The sequence below is a fragment of the Nicotiana attenuata genome, unplaced genomic scaffold, assembly GCF_001879085.1.
Source record: "Nicotiana attenuata strain UT unplaced genomic scaffold, NIATTr2, whole genome shotgun sequence".
Taxonomy (NCBI): domain Eukaryota; kingdom Viridiplantae; phylum Streptophyta; class Magnoliopsida; order Solanales; family Solanaceae; genus Nicotiana; species Nicotiana attenuata.
Window position 1 is genome coordinate 31,007 of NW_017673266.1, and position 25,722 is coordinate 56,728.

The 25,722-nt window shown below is 36.7% G+C and overlaps 3 protein-coding genes across 3 annotated transcripts; 1 reads left to right on the forward strand and 2 right to left on the reverse strand.

Annotated features, from left to right (window-relative positions):
* Positions 1-233: 233 nt before the first annotated feature.
* Positions 234-3,237, reverse strand: LOC109215883 (uncharacterized CRM domain-containing protein At3g25440, chloroplastic). The gene is made up of 4 exons (XM_019380003.1): positions 3,117-3,237; positions 2,354-2,795; positions 1,598-1,999; positions 234-1,490 (listed from the first exon to the last, which is right to left on the reverse strand). The coding sequence occupies exons 1-4, from the start codon at positions 3,203-3,205 to the stop codon at positions 1,365-1,367; spliced, it is 1,059 nt and encodes a 352-aa protein (XP_019235548.1). The 5' UTR covers positions 3,206-3,237; the 3' UTR covers positions 234-1,364.
* Positions 3,238-4,732: 1,495 nt separating this feature from the next.
* On the forward strand, positions 4,733-6,880 carry LOC109215878. Its single transcript, XM_019379996.1, has 2 exons — positions 4,733-5,328; positions 6,814-6,880. Exons 1-2 carry the CDS (start codon positions 4,733-4,735, stop codon positions 6,878-6,880), a joined length of 663 nt encoding a protein of 220 aa, XP_019235541.1.
* Positions 6,881-9,298: 2,418 nt separating this feature from the next.
* Positions 9,299-12,130, reverse strand: LOC109215879 (probable inactive receptor kinase At2g26730). The gene is made up of 3 exons (XM_019379997.1): positions 10,912-12,130; positions 9,784-10,131; positions 9,299-9,627 (listed from the first exon to the last, which is right to left on the reverse strand). Exons 1-3 carry the CDS (start codon positions 12,128-12,130, stop codon positions 9,299-9,301), a joined length of 1,896 nt encoding a protein of 631 aa, XP_019235542.1.
* Positions 12,131-25,722: the final 13,592 nt, after the last annotated feature.

Below are 25,722 nucleotides of genomic sequence, written 5' to 3' on the forward strand. Positions count from 1 at the left end.
TTATTATCAACATTCTCATCAAATTGTTACTTCCTATATATCAAATGTTTCTTACGAAATCGGGGCCCGATATTCATTTCAAGTACAATTTTCTTGGCAGAAATCATAGCAGTTGCAAATCCTTCTTCTCTATACTTGTTACCGAAAGAAATCAAACTTTTTCACTTCACAAAACATTTTTTTAAACTTATACATAGCTTATTAAGGGTAAAAAAAAATGGGACACCCGCAAATGTGGGGCCTAATGCAGTTGCTTTACTTGCTTTATGGAAGGGCCGCCCCTGTCGACAAATCTGCCAGACGCCTTATAAGGGGTAAGTTGTATTTATTGTATAATTCCCAATAAATATCAACCAGTAGAACACATAGGCGAAGTTACAAGGACAGTAAGCACTGTCCCGGCATACTTAAACAACAAACAATAAGTGTGAAAGAAAGCTTCAATGGATTTGATAGCTCTTCTGGGGAGCTATTAGCTGAATCTTCCATTAAAAAATGATCTGAATACAAGCAAGAATACTCAATCCGAAAACTGAGTTAAAAGGGGAAGGCTGCACTGACCATCAGAGAAGTCAAATCCACAAGCATGTGAACTGATTGCAACACATTTTACATTGTCTTTGCTTTTCGACTGCTTGTTAAAATGAACCCTTTGCAACGTAGCACCAGGAAATAGGTTGAATGGTAAAGACCACACCAGCCAATCAGAGAATTCACAGATGAAGTTCACTCATATTGCGACATGAGAACATGAAGTTTTACCTTTAATTTTCACTGACAAGCCTTGTTACCATTAAATATCCCCGGCTTAACTCCCTCACTCAATATAGAACTTTGCTGACAGATTCTGCTGATACATTTCCAGACAAATACTCTTTTACTTGACATAATGTCCACAAATCTATCCAAGATTCAAGCTGGTTGTCAGCTAAGCAGTAAGCACGAAGAAGCAAGTCTTTACCTTTATACCATGCTTGGCTAAAGGATTGCAAAGGGGCTGGTGTATCGAGGCTTTCTAATTTTTCTCTGCACGTGAACAGATGATTGATGAGAGTTAAAGAGTGATCCTACTCCTTTCATTCAACTTCTGAGGGGTTGAAAAGTTAACTCGGTCTCTTTTAATTTGCTACCATGCAAGGTAAATGATTCATTTCCTTCCTCTTTCAGATCCACTCCTATTGGCCATCACACTTTTCATCTCAACTGCACGAAGTGCTAGGATAATCAAAAGACACAACCAGCACTAAGCTTCCGTAACAACTTTAAGTAATTAAAAAATTAAATTTTTTTATTACTTGCCTGGAGAGGTAGAAACATTTCAGAATTGCATCTATACCTCAGAAGTTAACTTCAAACCATCAGCTTCAACTCTTTTCTTCTTTTCTCTTCCGGGCAAGATATTCATGATACTCTTCCAGCTCTTTCTCCATTTTCTCAATAAATTGACTTGTATGCTCCAATGATTGCTCATATCGGTACTTTTCTAAGGCCTGCAGGTTTACAAAGCCAACAGTAAATCGTCTATTAAATAAATTCTTTTAATTTTCACATACAGGTTGATTCAAGCACGAAATCACAAGATAAATGCATATATCACCTTGTCTTTAGATAGAGTATTTGGAGGAGACATAATTTCTGGTTGAACATAGTTCTTTCCACGATAGAATATTATGGTATTGTCTGGTTTAATGTCAATAACAATGCCTCTGCTCAACCGAGTCAGCTCTGCAGCATATTCATGAACCTGCCCAGGCTTGCAAGGCTTGCATACAACCTTAACAGTCTCATGTTTCTTCCAGTGAAGATGCATATTCAAAACAACCCCTCCAAATACTCCTCGCCTTCCAACTGGTACATAATTTTTCTTTTTCTCACCAGTGCGCTTTAAGTAAAACTTCTCTTCTTCAGTTAAAATTTCAGGATCATGCGGTTCATCTGGAGCTTTAGGTACCTCAAATTTTCTCAGTTTCTCAATCAACCAAGCTTCCCTTCGTTTTGCCTGCAATATATATGCAATAACCAACATTAAAAAGTTAGATTTCAACACTCTTGTTCTTTTTTCATCAGTTCGGACCATTGCAAAAGAAAGTGACAAAGTTTTGGAAAACATGCCAAAGCTACTTTTTCTAAGAGAATCAGAATCAGAAATTAGAGCAAGCAAGATAATATTGTCAAAATATAATAATTTTCATTTTCTCAAACTTTTTTTTAGAAATATACGCGTATGTCATGACAACCGAAAACCATTCAAATGCTTGGTAAAATTATCTTGGAAAAAATATTATGAGAAGATGCAAAACATTCTGCTCAACATATCTTAAACATGGATACCGTCACCCTTAATAGCTCTGACCTTCTCAAGTTTGTATCTGATCCTAACTTCAGGATTTGGAGATCTCATTTTCTTCTTTGCCTTCAGTCTGTAAAGTCTGAGTTCATTCAGTTTTGCTTTTTTAGACATTTTAAACTTCTTCACCACATGCTTTGCCTTTGTCTGACCACCACTTTCTCCAATTTCTTGACCAAATCTAAATCTGACGACGCCTTTCTCTGTATTCAGCTCTATGGATGGACTAGAGAACCGTCTAGCATGAAACCATTTCAAAACAGTCTCATGAGACCAAAAATTTAATGAACCTGGCAATATCAAAGCATTCATTGCAGGATCTTGACATGATAATCTAGGAATTAATCTCATTTGATGATAGTTTCTGGACATTGAGGAGTTGACATGACTAAAAAAACGCATGAAGGAAGTTGCTTTAGGCAAATATGAACAAGTTGGAACAGTTACCCTGCATTAAAAAAAAAAAAATCAATCAGCGGATAAATTACAAATGCCTAGAAAAAACTTACAGAAAATGTAAAGAAAAGGTTTTTCACCAATTTATAACAACCTATAGCATTGGCCAAAGCTGAAAATGTTGAATAGCCTCAATTCAAACTGTGATTTTTTTTTTCTGGGTATTGATCATTCATCCTTTTCAAGAGTAAGATAAAAAAAATAACATTTCCAATTGAAAATGAAGAATTCCTGTTCTTATTAGGAAGCTAATATAAGTTCTGTATACAACTAACTAAAAACCCTAGGTAGGAAATTGGCTATAAATGTGTACCTTGAGACGACATTGATATTGGAAAGGATGAAATTGAAGCTCCAAAACTTGAGGGAAGAGTTTCGAATGTGTTTCTTTATTGCAAACATTATCTTCACGGCGGCGAATTTTGGTTGCTCAGCCGCTCTCAGTTTACTTTCTCCGCTACTGATTTTTTGACCCGCCAAACGCAGTAAGCCCAGCCCAAGAAATAGTAAAAGTTGCACTGGGCGCCCCTTTTAATCTGTACCCGCTTTGTCTTTCTATTTGCACCTATACCTACTTTTTTGTTAAAAGCCATTTGAAAAGATTATTTTACCCTTTTTTGTTAAAAGACTACTTTCTCTCCAAGTATACGCTAGTGTTCTACTGTTTCTCTCTCCCGTTATTCGCGTTTTTCGATTTGCTCTTCTCAGAAATCAAACAGTTTTCGTCGTTCTTTCGAATTTTCAACTGTTAGTCACCGTTGTTACCATATTATGATTTAATCACGGGTACATTGCATTAACTTTCTGGGTTTTGTTTTATGATTTAATTTCTGGTTTTGGGTTTTGATATTCATGTATTTATGATAGGGTTTAGTTTGATAGGTTGTTCATGTTGTTAATGTAATTTCTATAAATTCTTCTGTGATTCGACGTTCAAATTTTTAAAAATTTTCAGAGTTAAACAGATGATAATGATACTTTAGGATAGGAGCTGAAGTTTTTTTTCATGTTTTGGCATTATTTTTGGATTTGAATTTGTCTTTTGTTTTTTTGGCTGAATGTTTTGTGCTTGCCGAAGTTTTTAGTGCAATATGATTTTTTAATTTAGCCAGTGTACGTGGAAAACTTCGGCCTCCTGCTGAAGTTTTTGAGTAATAACAAAAACACTTCAGCTGCTTGGCCGAAGTTTTTTTAGTGCAATATCAATTTTTAATTTAGCCAGTGTCTGTGGAAAACTTCAGCCTCCTGCTGAAGTTAAGTTTTTTTAGTGCAATATCATTTTTTAATTTAACCAGTGTAGAGGAAAACTTCAGGCTCCTTCTGAAGTTTTTAAGTAATAAATAAAAAACTTCAGCTGTTAGGCCGAAGTTTTTTTAGTGCAATATGATTTTTTTAATTTAGCCAGTATATGTGGAAAACTTCAGCCTCCTGCTGAAGTTTTTGAGTAATAACAAAAAAACTTCAGCTGCTTGGCCGAAGTTTTTTTAGTGCAATATCATTTTTTAATTTAGCCAGGCTCCTTTTGAAGTTTTAAGTAATAAATTAAAACTTTCAGCTAAAGTTTTTGTTTTATACCTGTCGAACTTAAGCCTTCTTAGGTGTTGAAGTTTTAAATGATCTTTTTGATAATGTCCTGATGTTATTATTTGTATCTTTTACTTTTTTTTGACAGATGGCTCCTAAAGCACCTAAAGAGCTAAAGAAGGCAAAGCACCTAAAAAACCTAGACTACCAGTAGTAGTCCCAGGTCCTTATGTCCCTCAGCCTCTACCTACAAAACCAGGACAAAGATATTTTGAGTTTACAGAATGGTTTAACTCTAAGGGTTACTGGAAGGGGAACCATGATTTGAAGAGTTTAATTGCATCTTTCTTGACTCCTGCACAACAGGCTAAGCTTAGTAATGGTCCATTTAAACACATTATTGCTATGGAGAATATCAAATGCAGCATGAAGTTGGTTCATTGTCTGTGTCTTTCTCGAATATTCACGAATGATCGAGACTCTATTAGTTTCAAGATATTTGGGCATGATGTTTCCTTCACCCTTGAAGACTTTCACATTATGTGTGGTTTGCCGATAACAGCACATAATATTGAAAAACCATTTAATCGAAAGAGCACTGTTCTAAACCGGTATTTTGGTAAGTCCAAGGGTGTGTATCTGAAGGATATTCGAGGTTTTATGACTCGCAATGCAATTCCAAAGAATGTTGTGAATTATCCACACGTATGCGAGAATGATGAAGATGCAGTTACGCTTGTGGAAATTCTTATTTTAGAGTCTATTCTGTTTGGGAAAAATAACGATTCATGTGTGAATGAGGAGTATGCATCTATCGTTGAGGACGAGAAGGCTCGTGTTGAATATCCCTGGGGTAATGTGGCTTATGAGAAGCTCATTTATTCATTGAAACATGTATTGGACAAGCAGAACAAACATCATGCAACTGAGTATAAACTTACTGGATTTCCATATCCGTTATGTGTTTGGTTCTATGAGCGCTTCCCAGATGTTCGGATGAGGTATGTAGCAGAGGATGAGTACCTTGATATGCCTCAGATCCCCAGGATGTTACGTTATGTATGCGTGGGAGAGCCTAAATTTCCTGAACTTTATTATATGTTCAAAACTCATGAAGTAAGTTACTTTTTATTTTGTAATAATATGCTGATGTATTAGTTTTTTCTTCTCTATAATTATNCTTTTTTGTTAAAAGACTACTTTCTCTCCAAGTATACGCTAGTGTTCTACTGTTTCTCTCTCCCGTTATTCGCGTTTTTCGATTTGCTCTTCTCAGAAATCAAACAGTTTTCGTCGTTCTTTCGAATTTTCAACTGTTAGTCACCGTTGTTACCATATTATGATTTAATCACGGGTACATTGCATTAACTTTCTGGGTTTTGTTTTATGATTTAATTTCTGGTTTTGGGTTTTGATATTCATGTATTTATGATAGGGTTTAGTTTGATAGGTTGTTCATGTTGTTAATGTAATTTCTATAAATTCTTCTGTGATTCGACTTTCAAATTTTTAAAAATTTTCAGAGTTAAACAGATGATAATGATACTTTAGGATAGGAGCTGAAGTTTTTTTTTCATGTTTTGGCATTATTTTTGGATTTGAATTTGTGTTTTGTTTTTTTGGCTGAATGTTTTGTGCTTGCCGAAGTTTTTAGTGCAATATGATTTTTTAATTTAGCCAGTGTATGTGGAAAATTTTAGCCTCCTGCTGAAGTTTTTGAGTAATAACAAAAAAACTTCAGCTGCTTGGCCGAAGTTTTTTTAGTGCAATATCATTTTTTTAATTTAGCCAGTGTATGTGGAAAACTTCAGCCTCCTGCTGAAGTTTTTGAGTAATAACAAAAAAACTTCAGCTGCTTGGCCGAAGTTTTTTTAGTGCAATATCATTTTTTAATTTAGCCAGGCTCCTTCTGAAGTTTTAAGTAATAAATAAAAACCTTCAGCTGTTAGGCCGAAGTTTTTTTAGTGCAATATGATTTTTTTAATTTAGCCAGTGTATGTGGAAAACTTCAGCCTCCTGCTGAAGTTTTTGAGTAATAACAAAAAAACTTCAGCTGCTTGGCCGAAGTTTTTTTAGTGCAATATCATTTTTTAATTTAACCAGTGTAGGAGGAAAATTTCAGGCTCCTTCTGAAGTTTTTAAGTAATAAATAAAAAACTTCAGCTGTTAGGCCGAAGTTTTTTTAGTGCAATATGATTTTTTTAATTTAGCCAGTGTATGTGGAAAACTTCAGCCTCCTTCTGAAGTTTTTAAGTAATAAATAAAAAACTTCAGCTGTTAGGCCGAAGTTTTTTTAGTGCAATATGATTTTTTTAATTTAGCCAGTGTATGTGGAAAACTTCAGCCTCCTGCTGAAGTTTTTGAGTAATAACAAAAAAACTTCAGCTGCTTGGCCGAAGTTTTTTTAGTGCAATATGATTTTTTAATTTAGCCAGTGTATGTGGAAAATATGCTGAAGTTTTTGAGTAATAACAAAAAAACTTCAGCTGCTTGGCCGATTATCGGATTACATTTGAAGATACTGCTATCAAATCCACTTCTACTATGCATTGAGCTCTTCTTCCTCTGGTATGTCTCTTGGTTATTTCATACTTTTCGTTCTTGATAGACTGGTTTTCCTATCTTGTTTGTTTATTCAATTCCTATATTCTTGGAACTAGAATGTAATAAGAAGTTTTTTTAGTGCAATATCATTTTTTAATTTAACCAGTGTAGGAGGAAAATTTCAGGCTCCTTCTGAAGTTTTTAAGTAATAGATAAAAAACTTCAGCTGTTAGGCCGAAGTTTTTTTAGTGCAATATAATTTTTTAATTTAGCCAGTGTATGTGAAAAATATGCTGAAGTTTTTGAGTAATAACAAAAAAACTTCAGCTGCTTGGCCGAAGTTTTTTTAGTGCAATATCATTTTTTAATTTAACCAGTGTAGGAGAAAAATTTCAGGCTCCCTCTGAAGTTTTTAAGTAATAAATAAAAAACTTCAGCTGTTAGGCCGAAGTTTTTTTAGTGCAATATAATTTTTTAATTTAGCCAGTGTATGTGGAAAATATGCTGAAGTTTTTGAGTAATAACAAAAAAACTTCAGCTGCTTGGCCGAAGTTTTTTTAGTGCAATATCATTTTTTAATTAACTAGTGTAGGAGAAAAATTTCAGGCTCCCTCTGAAGTTTTTAAGTAATAAATAAAAAACTTCAGCTGTTAGGCCGAAGTTTTTTTAGTGCAATATGTTACTAACATATCACACATTAAATTAGAATTCAGTGAATTAATCAGAAAGCATTTTGAATTCTGGAGATGAATTTGATTTGAATATGGAATTTATATTCCTTCACTGAAATTCGTCAAACAACCAGAAAACATAAAATTCAAAAACTATTTTGAATTCTGGAGATGAATTTGAATAACTTACAATGTATTTGAATTTGAATTTGAATATGGAATTTGAATACGAGACGCGTTCTCAGGAGGAACTGACTGATGGAGGAGATACGGAGGAGATCTGTAATTTGAATCTGTGAATACGGAGGAGAGACGCACTTTTATATATTTTGAAAGGGGTATAATGGTCATATTAACACGGATTTTCTGTTAGTTGATTACGAAATCAATAATTTTTAAAAACAGGGTATAGGTTAAAAGGTGACATAAAAAGTGAGTACCGCTGCAAATCCCCCCAAGAAATATGGTCCCTGTTTCATATTGGGCTTTTATGTTGGGCTATTGGGGTGGCCCAATGGTGAAGCCCAACAAGAATTAGGTGTGCTTTCATGCTTTTAAATCTTAGCATATCTCTTATTCAATGCTCTCATGCTTTTAAATCTTACTATATCTCTTATTCAATACTCCATCTAATTTTCTTCTATAGGATGCATTATTATTCTATTTGAAAAGCAAAAGGAATGTTCTTTGAGCCGAGGGTATATTGGAAATAACCTCTAACGTGCATACACATTATTCTTCTCAGACCTCATTTGTGGAATTACACTGTATATATCGTTGTAAGTTGAGACGTTTGCTAGTACCAGAGAAAAGAATTAAGAGTAGTGCTTTTCTTTCGCTCGTTCTTTTCTCCAAACTACAAGTTCAAATGATATAGGATTCTTACCCACTACAAAAAGGTCGATTTTGTCGAGGATAGTTGATTGACAAAGAGCCTGTTTGGATGTGCTTGTTTTAAGTGATTTTTAAGCCAAAATAGCTTTTAAGCCATAAGTTAGGAATTCTAGCTTTTTGTTTTTGGCTTGTTTTTGTCATTTTAGCTTAAAAACAAGTGCTTAAAAGCACTTTTTTACTTTATCCAAACACTACAAAATGGCTTAAAAGCTATTTTGGCTTAAAAGCACTTAAAACAAGCCAATCCAAAATGGGCTCAAAATCATGTCTCCGTGCTAGTAATACTTGGGATCATTCTATGTGTTGTGCATGTTAATGTCGTTGCCTCATTGACTCCATTAAAAAGAAATAAGTAAAATTACCAATAATCTAGCAAAGCAAACATGATAAAGGTAGCTTATACCTTCAAGATTAAGGCAAACTTCACTTTTTTTTTTTTTTTTCCTTTAGTTCATACTTTTGACAACAGATGGAACCAATTCCCTACAGATCGAAAATGATAGCCCATTCAATTTTCTATGCAAGGTTCCGGGAAGGGCTGGATCCTAAGGGATGTGATGTAGATCGACAACCTACTTTAAAGTAAGCGCTAGTGACTATTTTCACATCTCAAACCCCGGCCATGAGTTATATAGGTCACACGGAAATTATAACTTTATCAAGTAACACAACAATGAGAACAATGCTGTCCGTGCTCGCTGCATAGCAGATTACTCCTAAATTATAGGCAGCGATGCTGTAGAAGTAAGTATAGTATCATAGATAAAAATTGCTATAATTCATATTAAATGCACACGTTACGACATTCGTACATTCCAAATTCTATGAAAGAACATGCAGTATTTGTAACATGTCCTCTTAATTATCGGGACGGAGTCGCAGATGCTATGGAATCCTCCGTTATATCCATTGACAATGACAGATCCTCTTCATCTTCAGAGTCAACTGCACCCTTAATGCTTTCCACTTCCCTCAGCAGCTCACTCATCTCCGGTCGTTTTTCCGGCGATTTATCACAACACCTTATCGCTATTTGTAGCAATCGTAGCATCCCTGAGTTGGCACTTCTCTGAACAGCTATTTCAGTGTCAAAGATCTCAGCCGTCCATTCTTCTCTGACCGCCCGATGAACCCAACTGCAGAGATCCGCACCGGTGACTCCCCGCGGAGCAGAATGTGATGATATTCTACCTGTTATAGTAGCGTACACAAGTTTTTGTGTGTAGTAGTGTCAGTCTATTGGATTTGTGTATGAAAGTGCACTAGTAATACGTGTAAAAGAATTTCTACAACGCGGTATATATGGAATAACACATTTGTTAAACGGTGTCTCGATCTGTCACTAACCTGTTAACAATTCGAGAAGAAAGCAGCCAAAGCTCCAAATGTCAGATTTCTTGGACACTTTCTTGAAGCCTAGATATTCCGGTGATCGGTAGGAAACCATTCGTTGAGTAGCAATGGGAAGTGCAATAAGGGAAGTGAGCCCATAGTCACCGACACGAACATCATCGTTTTCGTCTAGTAAAACATTGGAGGATTTTAGGTTGCCGTGGGGAACAACGGCGGCTGTGGCGGCGACTTGGGAGGAGCTGCAATTGAGGTGCAGATGCTCTAGTGCTCGAGCGACACCACGAGCAACTGATAATCTTGAGCTCCATCGAAATGGAATCCTATCTCTCGTCCCTTTTCCTCCTATTATGTATGCAACAACATTTGAAGTACTTAGTAATTTTTTTTTTTAAGAATTGCTAAGCGAGTTTATTAGGGAACGTAATTAACCTCTCTACTAATTAGTTTGTAAAATTTGACTTTCTAGTTAAATTAATCAATGGCAAAAAGTTGACCATTAAGATTTACAATAGGATTTCACTCATGTCATTTATTTGGAACAAAAAAAATTAATCTAACCACAGCCCAATTTCTTGCCACTGGAACAAAAAATAATTAAAAGGAAATACGTACTACCCCAAATTTCGGAATAAACAAGACCAGTGGCGAAGGCAGAAATATTTCCAATGGTGTCCAGATTTGAAAAAACTAAAAAAAAATTCCCGACAAAGAGTTTTCAATATATATTTTATACATCTAAAATTAATATTTTGCTTATATATACAGTATAATTTGTCGTAATATTTCGGTGTTTTGTAAAAGGTGGCTTCGCCCCTGAACAAGACAATCTGGGATGTGAGAGATAATAAATTTATTCGCACCTCAATGATTACATCAAATTGAACAATTTAACCTATATATTAACAGTTACAAATTAAAGGAGGATTCACATCACTTATCGTTAACTATTGATACCAAAAGTTTATAGCCATCTATGACATATATGTCTTCTATCAATTCGTTTAGTATAAACACGGGCTAATGGAATTTGTTTCAACCATCTATAGGTCATAGTAATTTATACAATGCGCCTAGATCAATAATGTCAAATTGATAAGAACAAAAGCAGTAAATATAACATACCATGAATGCGGTTGTATAAGCTTCCATTAGGTGCAAATTTCAAGAGGAGCAGCTTCTCATCCTTTGTATTATAATATCCAAGAAGAGGCAACAAATTTGGATGTTTCTGATCAGCAATAGCTCTCACTTGTCTCACAAATTCTTCATTCGTCAAAGGTTTCAAATCCTTTAAACGTTTCACCACAACAGTAGGTCCATTTACTAACATTGCTTTATAACAATTCCCAAAATTTCCTTTTCCCAAACCTTCTGCTGATGCTCTTAGTAAATGTTCAAGGTCAAAATTTATTTCACTACCTAAGAATATCAGTTTGCCTTTCTCTAATTCCACTTCTGATCCCACACTTCTTGATTCCACACTTCTGGTTTCCATACTTGTTGTTTCTGTTGGCGTCGTCGTCGTCTCCATTTTACTAGTCTCAAGTTTTTCTACCTCCATTAATTTCGTCTTCGTCAGCATTTTCTTAAGCTTCTTGGATTTTTTGAAGTAGTAAATGAAAAGAAATAAAAGTACAACCATGCCCACAACATTAATAACTATCAAGATAGGAGTCCACATGGATGATTTTGAATTATTTGATGAATCATCACTTTGACCTGGAGCAGATGTATCATTATTCTTGATAGTGCACGTCGTGTTAGAGAAAAGAGGGCCACATAAATCTTGGTTACCTAAGTACGAGGAAGTACCAAATTTCTTAAGGGCTGTTGTGTTTGGAATTTCACCAGAAAGATTGTTGTAAGAAACATTGAAAACTTTCAAAGTTAACTGATTAAAACCAGGGATCGGACCGTTCAAGTTGTTGTTTTGTACCTGCAATGACTCTAGCAAATTAAGTGTTAAAAGAGAAGGTGAAATTTCTCCATCAAATTTGTTACCAGATAAATTAATATCTTTCAAATTTTTGTTTTTGGAGAAGTCCATCAAGTTTCCTGATATGGAGTTGTTCTTGAAACTAAGTGTTTGTAATTGAGTGAGATTGAAAAGTGCATCTGGCTTGAGTTTTCCAATAAGGCCAAGATTTTCTAGCCTAAGTCCAGTGACTCGACCATTGATACAACTGATACCAAACCAACTCGGCGTGTTGTTTAAGTAACACATGAGACCTGTCCAACTTTTGAGTACTTTAGGATTGTTGAAATCAGATTTGATTGTCATAAGGGCTTCTCTTTCTGCGCCGTCGAAACCGTTAACAGAACCATCTTGGGCTATGGCCATTGTACATATTTTCACTAAGAAAAGCAAAATAACATAGTACTTGAAGAAATTGGAACAAGAACCCATCTTTTGATTGTCAAAAGCAAAGAGTTACACACAAATAAATGTTTTGCTTTGGAAAGGAAATAAGGTTCAAAAACTGGGGATAGAGTTGACAGCTGTGGGAGTTTCATTGTTGAGAGAAGAAAACAAGGACGATTATAACGAGAAATTGGTTTGTATTTAATTCTCAGCTGAGAATCCTACGGAAGCCACAAAACAAGATCTTTTTATCTTATTAGACAAGTGTGTTAGCTAGCTGCAATTGCAAGGAGATACAAGGGTGGGAAAAGTATATACTGAGATGTACCATGTTTAAAAATCACGAAATAATTATAGAGTTAAATTTAATTCAGAACATTGCACTTGTTTAGGATTTGAATTAAGCACCAGTTGTCCCAAACACAGGTCAATGAATTGTCTTTAGATCTTCCCGTTTGAAGCCTTTGAGACAATGCCTAGAGTATGTAACATAACTCAATTCAGGGGAATACAAGTATGTTCGAACAAAACATTTTGTTAGGTGTGAGAATTAAGTCTAACATTGATAGCTAAAAAGATTGGAATTCTACATATAAAATGTCACATATTAAGAGTATATTTAGGCTGATTTACCCCCCTACGAGCATGCAGACGCACATGCAACAAAAGCTAATTGAACAATATTCAAACCCAAACATTAGCTCATGAGGTGAGAAATCATTCAAAACCATATAAAAGGACTACAACTCATACCCTCAATTAATTTGGGACTCTTAACACCTTCTTGCAAACTCAAGGATAGATCCCGGAGAACTAGTATTGGATAAACCAATAATAGTGACGTGTCTACTGTGATACCGTTTTAAGAATGTGGAGTCTCGCCAAACTTATACTTAGCCCAAAAGTTGGGGGCATTTGCATCTATACTCGCTTTTTGTGCTACATTTTAACCTGTGCCCGCTTTGCAAAAAAATTTGCAAGCGTACCCGTTTTTTCACATAACTTCAGCACACGGGGCTGAAGTAGCAAAGGCAATTACGCAAAACTTCAGCATTCTAGTAGCCGGGCCTGAAGTTCAGCTCTTGAGCTGAAGTTTTTGTGTTGTAACTGGGAAACTTCAGCTCTTGAGCTGAAGTTTTGTGTTGTAACTGGGAAACTTCAGCTCTTGAGCTGATGTTTTTGTGTTGTAACTGGGAAACTTCAGCTCTTGAGTTGAAGTTTTTGTGTTGTAACTAGAGCTGAAGTTTTTGTGTTGTAACTGGAAAACTTCAGCTCTAGAGCTGAAGTTTTCGTGTTGTAACTGGGAAACTTCAGCTCTAGAGCTGAAGTTTTTGTGTTGTAATTGGCTACTTTTAACTCCCTCTCTGTAATGCACATAACACATGATATTCATCTTCACTGTTATGTTAGCTTAAGCTTTATTAGTCTGCAACAGAACTAGACACTTAAGATATGGATTGCCTCGCTAACAAAAGATTAACTAGAACTATAGCCAGTTATACCAACTGAATCAGGATGGTTATCTACTATAGCAGTAAGTTCTTGCATAGCTAGCAAAACCAAAACACATAGACTGTTAACAACAGAAGCATATGGACAACAACAGAAATTATCAAAAGCTCAAGAAATAAAGTATGGTCACAGCTTCATTTAAAGCTAGTGGAATATAGTTAGCGGGTATTTAAATAATAAAATATACGGATAGCAGCAGAAATCATTAAAATTACAAGAAATATAGTGTGGTCTCCGCTTCATACAAAGCTAGTGGAGCAAGTAACATGAGCAGACTGAAGTTTTCGATGCAAGACCAATAAAAAAAAATAGGCTCTGCATTTTGTCTTTTGTTAAGAAGAAGAAAACGAAAGAGGAGAAGAAGGAGGAGAANAGCTGAAGTTTTATTTTATAAGTTTTTGTTTAGTAACTGGGAAACTTCAGCTCTAGAGCTGAAGTTTGCCAGTTATAAAATAAAAACTTCAGCTTTAGAGCTGAAGTTTTCCAGTTAAAAAATAAAAACTTCAGCTCTAGAGCTGAAGTTTTTGTTTAGTAACCCGAAAACTTCAGCTCTAGAGCTGAAGTTTTCAAGTTATAAAATAAAAACTTCAGCTCTATCTTCAGCTCTAGAGCTGAAGTTTTCTAGTTAAAAAATAAAAACTTCAGCTCTAGAGCTGAAGTTTTTGTTTAGTAACCCGAAAACTTCAGCTCTGAAGTTTTCAAGTTATAAAATAAAAACTTCAGCTCTAGAGCTGAAGTTTGCCAGTTATAAAATAAAAACTTCAGCTCTAGAGCTGAAGTTTTTGTTTAGTAACCCGAAAATTTCAGCTCTAGAGCTGAAGTTTGCTAGTTGCTGAAGTTTTTGTTTAGTAACCCGGAAACTTCAGCTCTAGAGCTGATATTTCCCAGTTATAAAGGGAAGCTGAAGTTTTTTAAAAAGTGGATATGGATGCAAACAAAAAGACAAAGCGGCTACAGGTTAAAAAAGGGCGCTCCGTGCAATTTTTACCAAAAGTTGTTGTAGTTCCTAAGGTAAATATTTACCCAAAAATTAGTTCATAAGGTTGTTGGAATTAAAGGATTGGTGAACGGGAAATGGAGGGAAGAAAGTGAGTTCCCTTTTGCTTTGAAAGTGCAAGTGTCCCTCATTGGTGGTGGAAAGAAAAGTGAATGTGCATATATTAAGAAAACACTTTTCTTGGTGTTAAATGGGTTGGAAAGAAAGTAAGCCTCACGTCGTTGTTATCGTCGTTCGCTCGGCTCGACTTCGGCAAATGGCTATAAATATGCCTTGATCCTAGAATCTTTCCTTACGAAATTTTCTGATCTTCTTCTGGTGAGTTAAGTCGTTCTATCCTGGGAGGATAATATTCCAAAACCTCGGGGTACTTGAGGGGAATAATTTCCTTAAGGACACAATGTGCATTCAGTGGGCTCAATTTCATTCCGAAATATATTTTCAGCTTTTGTTTCTGATTATTTATAATTTCTGCTATACTACTATTTTTCTGTTTTTGTTTTTTTTTTTTGTTTCAGAAAACTTGTTGTTTCATATATTTTATAGTATTACAGTTTGACTAACAATCTTAAGGAAAATATTAGTAATATAATGTAATCTATATTCTGCTATGGAGATTAAAACCTTTGTGATTTTCTACTCCGTCTGAATTTTTTCATTTCTAATTTGAAGATATAAAAACTTCGTCGGAGTATTAAAATTCAGAAATGTTTTGAAGAACATAAAAACTTCATCATTTTTTTGTGAAATAGTATATATAAACTTCGATTTTTGTTTATTAAACGTACTGTTATCATTAATTACAGTACTGTTTACTGTTCTATTTTCTACCATTAATTGAACTCTTCTATTGTGGAAAGTGAAAAATGGTAATTGATAATAAAAATTCTTCTGCGACTGTTGCGGCAACGACGATAGCCTCGTCAAGCTGAGTTGCTGTACCACCGGCCGAAAAATCAGGGAAATTTCCTAGAGCCAACTTCAAAAGTTGGCAGCAAAAGGTGTTCTTTTGGCATACCACACTTGGTATGCAGAAGTTCACTAGTGAAGACCCTTCCGTGCCTGCCACCGACATACCGGACAATTAGAAGTTTATGATTGTTGAGGCGTGGAAACAGGCAAATTTTTTTGCAAAGGCTACATCCTAAATGCTTTGGAGGATGACTTGTACAATGTCTACAGTGCTATGAATACTTCGAAAGAATTATGGGACGCACTTGAGAAGAAGTACAAGACTGAAGATGCATGCTTGAAAAAGTTTGTGATTGCCAAGCTTCTAGACTATAAAATGATAGACAGCAAAACCGTTGGAACCCAAGTTCAAGAGCTTCAACTTATTTTTCACGACCTTATTGCAGAAGGTATGGTAGTGAATGAAGCATTTCAAGTGGCTGCAATGATTGAAAAGTTGCCTCATTCGTGGAGAGATTTGAAAAACTATCTAAAGCACAAGAGAAATGAAGTTGGAAGATCTTGTGATTCGTCTCAAGATTGAGGAAGATAACAAAACATCCGAGAAGAAGTCTCGTGGAAATTCAACGATTATGGGAGCTAATATTGTTGATAAGACTGCTCCAAAAAGTAAGAAGAGGAAGCGGTCTTCTGGACAGACCAATGAGCATAACAAGAAAAAAATTCAAGGGCAACCGCTACAGTTGCTGAAAATCTGGTCACAAAGCCCCTGATAGCCGTCTCCCGAAAATGGACAAGAAAAAGGGACAGGACAACATAGTGGAGAAAGATGATGACAATGATGATCTGTGTGCAATGCTTTAGGAATGCAACTTAGGTTGAAATCCGAAGGAGTGGTGGATTCTGGAGCCACTCGACATGTTTGTGCTGTCAGAGAAGCATTTGCGACTTACTCTACTGCTGGTCCCGAAGAAGAGCTTTCCATGAGAAATACTGCAACAGCCAAGATTGAGGGTTATGGGAAGATATTCCTGAAGATGACTTCCGGCAAGGTGTTAACGCTCAACAACGTTCTTCATGTTCCTACTATTAGGAAAAATTTAGTTTCAACTTCTTTACTTGTTAAGAATGGATTCAAATGTGTATTTATATCTGACAAAGTTGTTGTAAGCAAGAATGATATGTATGTTGAAAAGGGCTACCTCACAGAGGGCCTTTTCAAACTCAATCTAATAGTTGTTGACAATATTAATAAAATTTCAGCTTCTTCTTATTTATTAGAGTCAAATGATTTATGGCATATTCGTTTAGGACATGTCAATTACAAAACCTTGCGGAAGTTAATTTATTTAGAAGTTTGGAAGTTAATTTATTAGAAGTATTGCCTAAATTCGAGTGTAATAAATCAAAATGTCAAATATGTGTTGAATCTAAGTTTGTAAAACATCCTTATAAGTCTATTGAAAGGAACTCAAGTCCTTTAGACTTGATTCATACTGACATTTGTGATATGAAGTCTATACCATCTCATAGTGGGAAAAATATTTTATAACTTTATTGACGATTGTACTCGATATTGTTATGTTTATTTACTTAATAGTAAGGATGAAGCAATTGAAGCATTTAAGTAATACAAGAATGAAGTGGAGAATCAATTGAATAAAATTATTAGAAGTGATAGGGGTGGAGAATACGAATCCCCGTTTCCAGAAATATGTTCAGAGAATGGAATTATTCATCAAACTACTGCCCCTACACACCTCAATCCAATGGAATTGCAGAAAGGAAAAATCGGACATTAAAAGAAATGATGAATGCCTTATTAATAAGTTTCGGCTTACCGTAGAATTGGGGGGGGGGGGAGCTATCCTTATAGCTAATCGAAGACTTAACAGAGTACCCCACAACAAAACACAATCTATTTCATATGAAATATGGAAAGGAAGAAAACCCAACTTGAAATATTTCAAAGTGTGGGGGTGTTTAGCAAAGGTACAAGTACCTTTACCCAAAAGGGTAAAGATCAGACCAAAAACTGTGGATTGTGTTTTTATGGATATGCTACAAACAGTAAAGCATGTCAATTTTTGGTTCATAAATCTGATAATCTCGAAATTCATGTAAATACGGTAATTGAATCAGATAATGTTAAATTCTTTAAAAGCATGTATCCGTATAAAACTAAATGGGAATCGTTAACTGAAAGACGCAAATGACCACGGGAAGAACCAAAGGAAAATACTCCAAGTGAAGAGGATCCAAGGCGCAGCAAACGTCAAAGAACATCTACTTCCTTTGGACCAGATTTTGTGACATTCTTGCTTGAAAATGAGACTAAACTTTCAAAGCAACTTTGTCATCTTCTGATTCAGTATTTTGCAAAGAGGGAGTCAATGGTGAGATTCAATCAATTTTGGATAACCATACATGGAAATTGGTTGATCTCCCTCCAAGAAATAAGCCTTTATGTTCGAAATGGATCTTTAAACGAAAAATGAAAGCTGATGGCACTATTGATAAATATAAGGCAAGACTTGTTGTCAAAGGTTATAGACAAAAGGAAGGCCTTGATTACTTTGACACTTACTTGCCAGTATCGAGGATGACATCTATTAGGGTGTTAGTGGCACTGGTGGCCGTGTATGGTCTAGAAATCCATCAAATGGATGTTAAAATAACTTTCTTAAATAGAGAATTCGAGGAAAAAATTTACATGGAACAATATGAGGGCTTTGTGGTTCGGGGTAAAGAAAAGAAAGTGTGAAAACTTGTTAAGTCGCTTTATGGACTCAAACAAACACCCAAATAATGGCATGCCAGATTTGACCAAACAATGTTGGCAAGTGGGTTTAAAATCAACGAGTGTGACAAATGTGTTTACATTATAAACACTCCGGGTCATGAAGTCATTGTTTGTTTATATGTTGGTGACATATTGATAATAATCAAAGATATGGCAGATATAAATGCTACTAAGCACATGCTGGCTAGCAAATTCGACATGAAAGACTTAGGAGTTGCTAATGTGATCTTAGGAATCAGAATTCATAAGACTTCACAAGGTCTAGCATTATCACAATCTCACTACATTGAAAAATACTTGACAAGTTCAAGTATTTGGATTTTAAGATTGCCATGACTCCAATTGAGGTGAGTTATGCACTTAAAAAGAATGAAGGTGAAAGTGACTCACAACCGGACTATGCAAGAGTATTGGGAAGTTTGATGTATACCATGAATTGTACGAGACCAGATGTAGCATATGCTATTAGCAAACTGAGTCGATTTACAATTAATCCCAATCAAATACATTGGATGGCAATGCAATGAGTTTTGGGGAATCTGAAACATACCCAAGACTATGCTCTCATTATAACAAATATCTGTCACGACCCAAAAACTCACATGTCGTGATGCCGCCTATCTCAATACTAGGCAAGCCGACAACCAAAATAAATCACAAAATTCTTTAAGTTTGAAAACATAATAAATAAATTTAAGAGTATAATCCCATAAATACTGAGACAAATACTATGTGTCAATACCATACACTCCCAACACGCGGTGTCAATAAATACATGAGCATCTGACAACATAGTCTGATAGATAAAAACACTGTCTAGAAATATAGAACAATACAAATAACTAAAAGGAAAGAGAGCCAAGGTCTGCCAACGCCACGACAGCTACCTCGATAGTCTCCAACAGATAAATCTGCAAAATCTAGCAGTCGCCGTATCCGGAAGCACCTGGATTTGCACATGTAGTGCAGGGTGTAGTATGAGTACAACCGACTTAATATACTCAATGAGTAACAATACTAACCCTTTGGGCTGAAAGTAGTGGCGAGCTCAAGAGGTACAATTCAATTATAAAAATAACAGTACAGAAATGTAGGCAGCTTTCAAGTACAACAGTTAAACTCAATACAAGTAAAAATAGACCAAATCTGAATGATATGAGGAATATGACAACTCTAGTCCGACCACAACGACCGAATTGATTATCTTCATGCATAAGGATACTAGATTACCTAGTAGAAAAGATTGAAAATCATCACAAACCTCCCTTATTTCTTTTGTATTGCAATTTCTGGATTATTATATGATGATTTTTGAACTTTCCGTATATAGAAAAGAAATAGAAAGAGATAGACTAGAAACGATATGTTATGTCAATGACACCAAATGGATATTAAATGAATGGAATTGGGATATGGATGGAATATAATGAAGAGCCACTTTGAGGTTCCCTCTTAAATGGGGCATGTAAGGGATCCACTACGAAGAAGTTCCGGGAGTTACGAAGGAATCTTTGAGCTCATATTGGTCATGGGTTAGGAACGAGAATTGAACTCTATGAGATCGAAACTCCTGTTGTTCCTCAATAGCTCAGTGGTAGAACGGTCGGTTGTTAACCGATTGGTCGTAGGTTCGAATCCTACTTAGGGAGATTTGATTGATTCTGAATTAAAGAATTCAGATTAAAGGGGCTCGCTTTGCCCGTTAAGAGTAGGTAAACCGTTCCCTGTCTCTATTGCATTCTATCTCATCGTATCACATTCTGTTCTGCGAGATTAGATAACCACCATCAATACCTCGGTCTAGGTCGAGATAATCCTTTGTTATAAGCAACTGATCGTCAGTCACTCATTACTGTATAGGGAAAATCCATCCCAAATAATAATGTTAGGGCAGATCCAGCCCAATTATAAGTAGCAACTGCGCTCATTGTGAGTGTGCAGACTCCGAAGGGGCAGATCCAGCCCAAGCGCTATAATAAGCCAGATCCAGGCATAAATTAATAAAACATGCTGCGGCGTGCAGCCAGATCCCATAAATATCACTCACAATCAGGCCCTTGACCTCACTCAATCATTAATCTCTCCAGTCTCTCAGGCTCACAATGACATGAAAATCCGCCCGACATGATGATATGATGATATGATGTATTAATGAATGGCAATAGAGGCTGAGACATGATATGAAAATGATAGATGTGATTGGATACATAATTGTAAATTTACAGAATTAATTCAAAAGCAACACGACCTCTATGGGTCCCAAAAAGAATATCAGCATATAGCCTAAGCATGACTTTAACATGAGTCTCAGCTCAATTTTCTAACACAAGGGTATATGTGGATAAATGACACGATTATTTGACTACGCAACTCCACAGAATCAATTAAGTCACAATTCTATGGTGAACGCCCATATGCCCCTCACCTAGCATGTGCGTCACCTCCAAACCAATTACATAAGATGTAATTTGGGGATTTATACCCTCAGAACCAAGTTTAGAAGTGTTACTTACCTCAGGTCGTGCAAATCCCTACTCCAGTATGCCCCTTCCTCGCCAATTGGCCTCCGAACGCCTCGAATCTACTCACAATTAATTCGATACAATCAACACGAAGTATAGGAATCAATTCCATATGAAAATGCTAAGTTTCCAAATAAAACCCGAAAAGTCAACTCAAAAGTCAATAGTGAGGCCCACGTCTCGGAACCCGACAAAAGTTACAAAATACGAACGCCCATTCAACCACGAGTCCATCCATACTAAATTTACCAAATTCCGACATCAACTCGACTTCCAAATCCTAAATTCTTATTTTCAAATCCCTAGGCCCAAATTCTATATTTACACCTCAAATTCACGTAAACTAGTAGGAAAATTCAGTCATAATTCAATATTATTGAACAAAAACGATCACAAGTGACTTACCTCAAGAAGTCTCGTGAAATCTCGCTCAGAAATCGCCCTAAACCGTGTTTGAAAGGTCCAAGAAATGAGAAAAATCCTGAACCCTTCAGAATATATACTGTCCAGGCCTTTCGTACCTTCGACTCACTTAGCCGCATCTGCGGTCTCGCAGGTGCAACAAAATTCTCCGCTTCTGTGGTGGTCCATAAGGCTGCCTTCGCTTCTGCGGTGAGCCAAGCGCAGTTGCGACTTCGCATCTGTGGAAATTACTTCTGCACCTGCGCCACCCAACTCCTTCACCATTTCGCTTCTGCGGTATCTCCATCGCAGGTGCGACTCCGCTTCTACGGACCACCTGCCCGCACCTGCGACCGTTGCCTCACTCTGCCCATCCCGCACCTGCGACCATTTTGTCGCTTTTGCGGTCACGTACCTTCGAGCAATTCCATCGCAGGTGCAATCGCACTAGAACTGGAAAATTCCAGAATTGCTTCAGGTCCAAATTTTGATCCGTTAACCATCTGGAATCCACCCGAGGCCCTCGGGACCTCAACCAATTATGCTAGCACGTCCTAAAAAATGATACGAACTTAGTCGAGGCTTCGAATCACATTAAACAATACTAAAACACGAATTGCACCCCAATTCAAGCCTAATCAAAACTAACGAATTCCAACTTCTACGATCGATACCGAAACTTATCAAATCAATTCCAATTGACCTCAAATTTGCACACTAGTCATAAATGAAATAACGAACCTATTAAAATTTCTAGAACCAAAATTCGAGCTCGATAACCATAAAGTCAACTCTCGGTCAAACTTCTCAATTTCTAAAACTTCTAATTTCCAACTTTCGCCGTTTCAAGCCAAATTCGACTACGGACTTCCAAACAAATATCCGGACACACTCCTAAGTCCAAAATCACCATACGGAGCTATTGGAACCATCAAAATTCCATTCCGGAGTCATCTAAACATAACTCAATATCCGATCAACTATTTCAACTTAAGCTTCCAATCTTGGAACTAAGTATCCCAATTCATTCCGAAATATCCCGACAACTCACGTAACAACAATTGAGCATAAAATAAGCAGTAAATAGGGAAACGGGGCTGTAATACTCAAAACTACCGCCCGGTTCATTACAATTTCCTCTCTTAAATAATTGTTCGTCCTCGGACCAGTTTAGAATCATACCTGGAGTCTCAAATAGGCATGGATTTTTGCTCCGCATCTCTCGCTCTGTCTCCCAGGTAGCTTTTCCTACTGGCTATGCTCTTCAACCTCAACTTTCGAACATGTTGGTCCAAAATGGCCACCAGCTCCACATCATAAGTCAAATCACTATCCAACTGAACCGTACTGAAATCCAAAACATAAGACAGATCTCCGACATATTTCCGGAGCATGGATACATGAAACACTAGATGAACACCCGATAGACTAGGCGGCAATGCAAGTTTATAAGCCACCTCTCCAATTCTCTCAAGTACCTCAAAACGCCCAATATACCGAGGGCTCAACTTTCCCTTCTTCCCGAACTTCATAACACCCTTCCAACCGAAACTCGGAGTAGTACCTTCTCTTCCACCATATAAGCAACATCATGAAAATTCCGATCGGCATAACTCTCTTGTATAGATTGCTCCGCGCGAAGTCGATCCTGAATCAATTTAACCTTTTCCGAAGCATCCTAAACTAAATCAGTACCCAATAGACTAGCCTCACCCAGCCCAAACCAACCGAATGGAGACCGACATCATCTCCCATACAAAGCCTCATATGGAGCCATCTGAATGCTCGATTGGTAGCTGTTATTATAGGCAAAATCTACAAGCGGCAGAAACTTATCCCAATAGCCCCGAAATCTATAACACAAGAACGTAACATATCTTCCAATGTCTGAATAGTGCATTTGGACTGTCCGTCCATCAGAGGGTGAAATGTTGTACACACTGAACCTGTGTGCCTAACTCTCGCTGCACTGCTCTCAAAACTGCAATGTAAACTACGTGCCCCGATCTAAAATGATGGACACCATGAAGACGAACAATCTCGCGGATATAGATCTCTGCCAACCTCTCCAAAGAATAAGTAGTCCCAACTGGAATGAAATGCGCTGACTTGGTCAACCTATCCATAATCACCCAAATGGCATCAAACTTCCTCGAAGTCCGTGGCAGCCCAACTACGAAATCCATGGTGATAAGCTCTCATTTCCACTCCAGAATCTCAAGCCTCTGAAGCAACTTGCCCGGTCTATGATGCTCGTACTTCACGTGCTGACAATTTAGGCACCGAGCTACAAACCCTAGTAAAAATCTAGCTATTCATGCTTAAGATAGAAGAAATAGAAGAAGAAATGATAATTAAAATGATGAAATCTATATTCAAAAAGCTCAAAACAGCAAAAACTACTAAAGAGAGTAAAGAAAAATGGCTACTGTAGCTATTGATGTCAAAACTTGACCTAAAAAAGTGAAACTCTTTTATTTATACAGGGCTGGAATTTTCGGACAAAAATTTCCTTTCGGAGGTTCTGTGGCTGCACAATTCCATGTGCGCACCGCACTTTGCTTCAGCATGATAGGATTGGAAACTTGCAGACGCATAATCCTAAACTGTGGCCACACTTCTCTCTTTCTGCGGTCCACACATTTGTGAGTGCGACTGCACATGGCTCTTCTGCGGACCGCACAAATGTGACTGTGGCCGCATAACTGATCTTCTACGGCACAATAAGTGCAGTCCACTCTTCTATTGAACTTGAGATGCAGGTTCTCTGAACTTTTGCTCTTGCCTAGCTTCTGCGGTCGCACATTCCATGTGCGGACCGCACTTTACATAGATTTATGATATGATTTTCTTCATAATTTGCTGCCGCAGATGATAATATGCGGCCCGCACTTTAAGCTTCTCTGTTTGTTTTTGTCCTTGAGTTCAGATCACTCCTTCTTGAGTGGGATTTCATCTTGGAGGCTCATTTTCCAATACTCCTGCAATTAAGCATATTTCATCAATTTTCGAGAACACAATTAAATGCTTTTGAACTAAAACGAAAGCTAAAAAGCGCTAATAAGTAGTCGAAATCCACACTTATCAACTCCCCCAAACTTAAGTTTTTGCTTGTCCTCAAGAAAATAAGGTAATTCTCACCTCCACAAGTTAAGAGCTATTCCAGCTATTCAAAGATGCATCAATCACACATCAATTGGGACCAACAATTAGCCACAACAATTATGAATTATCAATAAGGCATCGAGTTGAATTTTTAAGCACAAATAGTTCTAATGTGACACTTGAGCATCAAGAGTTGACTTTATTCATCATTGAAGCTCGCTCTTTTATGTAGGTCATTGTGGATCCCAAAATTCTCCTCCTCTACTCTCCGTTAGCATATCTCACTTAAGTAATTATCACTCAATTCAAAGATTTGTAAAAGGTTCGCACATCTCTCTCAAAAGAATGTTGCAAGTACGACTCTAAGTATGCTTGCCCCTCATGTAGATCACTGCTAATGTAAGCTCACTCGACTTGAAATCACGTAGGCCTTTTTCGGAGTGCAATGAAGACTTTTGGACAAAGGTTGGATATGTTGTGATAGAACGGGTTCATATTGCCTTAAGCACTCCATTTTCTCTTATCGGCTCATGTTTTTGCCAACTCTTTGAGGCATTTTCTTTTCCTTAGGGGAACTAGAGAGATTTAACATCACTCTTTCTTGGTTATGATATTCATTTTCTCCTTCTTTTCTTTCTCCATGCTTTGCATCATTACTTTTCTTTGAATCCCTTCAACTCTTCAAATTATTCACTTTCTTTTTGCATTTTTCTTTTTGTTCTGTCATTCTTTTTCTTGACTTTCCTTCTCTTCATTTCTTTTCTCTTTTTTTGTGCCTTTATACCTTTTTCAAACTCCTCGTCTCTCCCCCAAACTTATATTTTTAGTCAATTGTTTCTCAAGAGTGTTAAGGAAAGCTCGGGTGCCAAGAGAGAGTCACAATAAAACGGGTAGAGGCTTGTAACATGTTTATCAAATAAGAAAGGTTTTAGGCTCAATTGGGTTGACTTGGGATAACAACGCTGGTGGGCCATCGACAATTTCAAGCGGGTCAAGGAGAGCCTATATTCACTTTTCAAGCCAAGAAAAACTTAAAATTTTGCCTCGAAACACATTCGGGGCAAGTTCTAGACCATTCGCACGGGTACCTGGACTTGCAACAAAAACATCTCACCTCTCACACAGCTGGATTGTTAAAGAGGATAGATTCGAGGGCCCACAACGACCATATTCAAGATTGAAATTCACTATGGTTCGACTAAACTACTCAATGATTGCTTAAGTCAACAAAAGAGTTAGAAGGTTACTAACTAGAGCTATTTCTTTCCAAAAAACTTGTTTTTAATCATAAGCACATAGTTAAGTGTGTTGGTACCAA

Bases quoted from the DNA above. Each gene is read 5' to 3' on its own strand.
- LOC109215883 (XM_019380003.1), bottom strand. From the start codon at position 3,205: ATGTTTGCAATAAAGAAACACATTCGAAACTCTTCCCTCAAGTTTTGG. The intron at 2,796-3,116 runs GTACACATTTAT...TTTTTAATGCAG, and splicing joins AATATCAATGTCGTCTCAAG to GGTAACTGTTCCAACTTGTT. The intron at 2,000-2,353 runs GTCAGAGCTATT...TATATATTGCAG, and splicing joins TCAGATACAAACTTGAGAAG to GCAAAACGAAGGGAAGCTTG.
- LOC109215878 (XM_019379996.1), top strand. From the start codon at position 4,733: ATGGAGAATATCAAATGCAGCATGAAGTTGGTTCATTGTCTGTGTCTT. The intron at 5,329-6,813 runs GTATGTAGCAGA...AAAAAACTTCAG, and splicing joins TTCCCAGATGTTCGGATGAG to CTGCTTGGCCGATTATCGGA.
- LOC109215879 (XM_019379997.1), bottom strand. From the start codon at position 12,130: ATGGCCATAGCCCAAGATGGTTCTGTTAACGGTTTCGACGGCGCAGAA. The intron at 10,132-10,911 runs GTATGTTATATT...CATACATAATAG, and splicing joins CTTATACAACCGCATTCATG to GAGGAAAAGGGACGAGAGAT. The intron at 9,628-9,783 runs GTTAGTGACAGA...CTACTATAACAG, and splicing joins TCTTCTCGAATTGTTAACAG to GTAGAATATCATCACATTCT.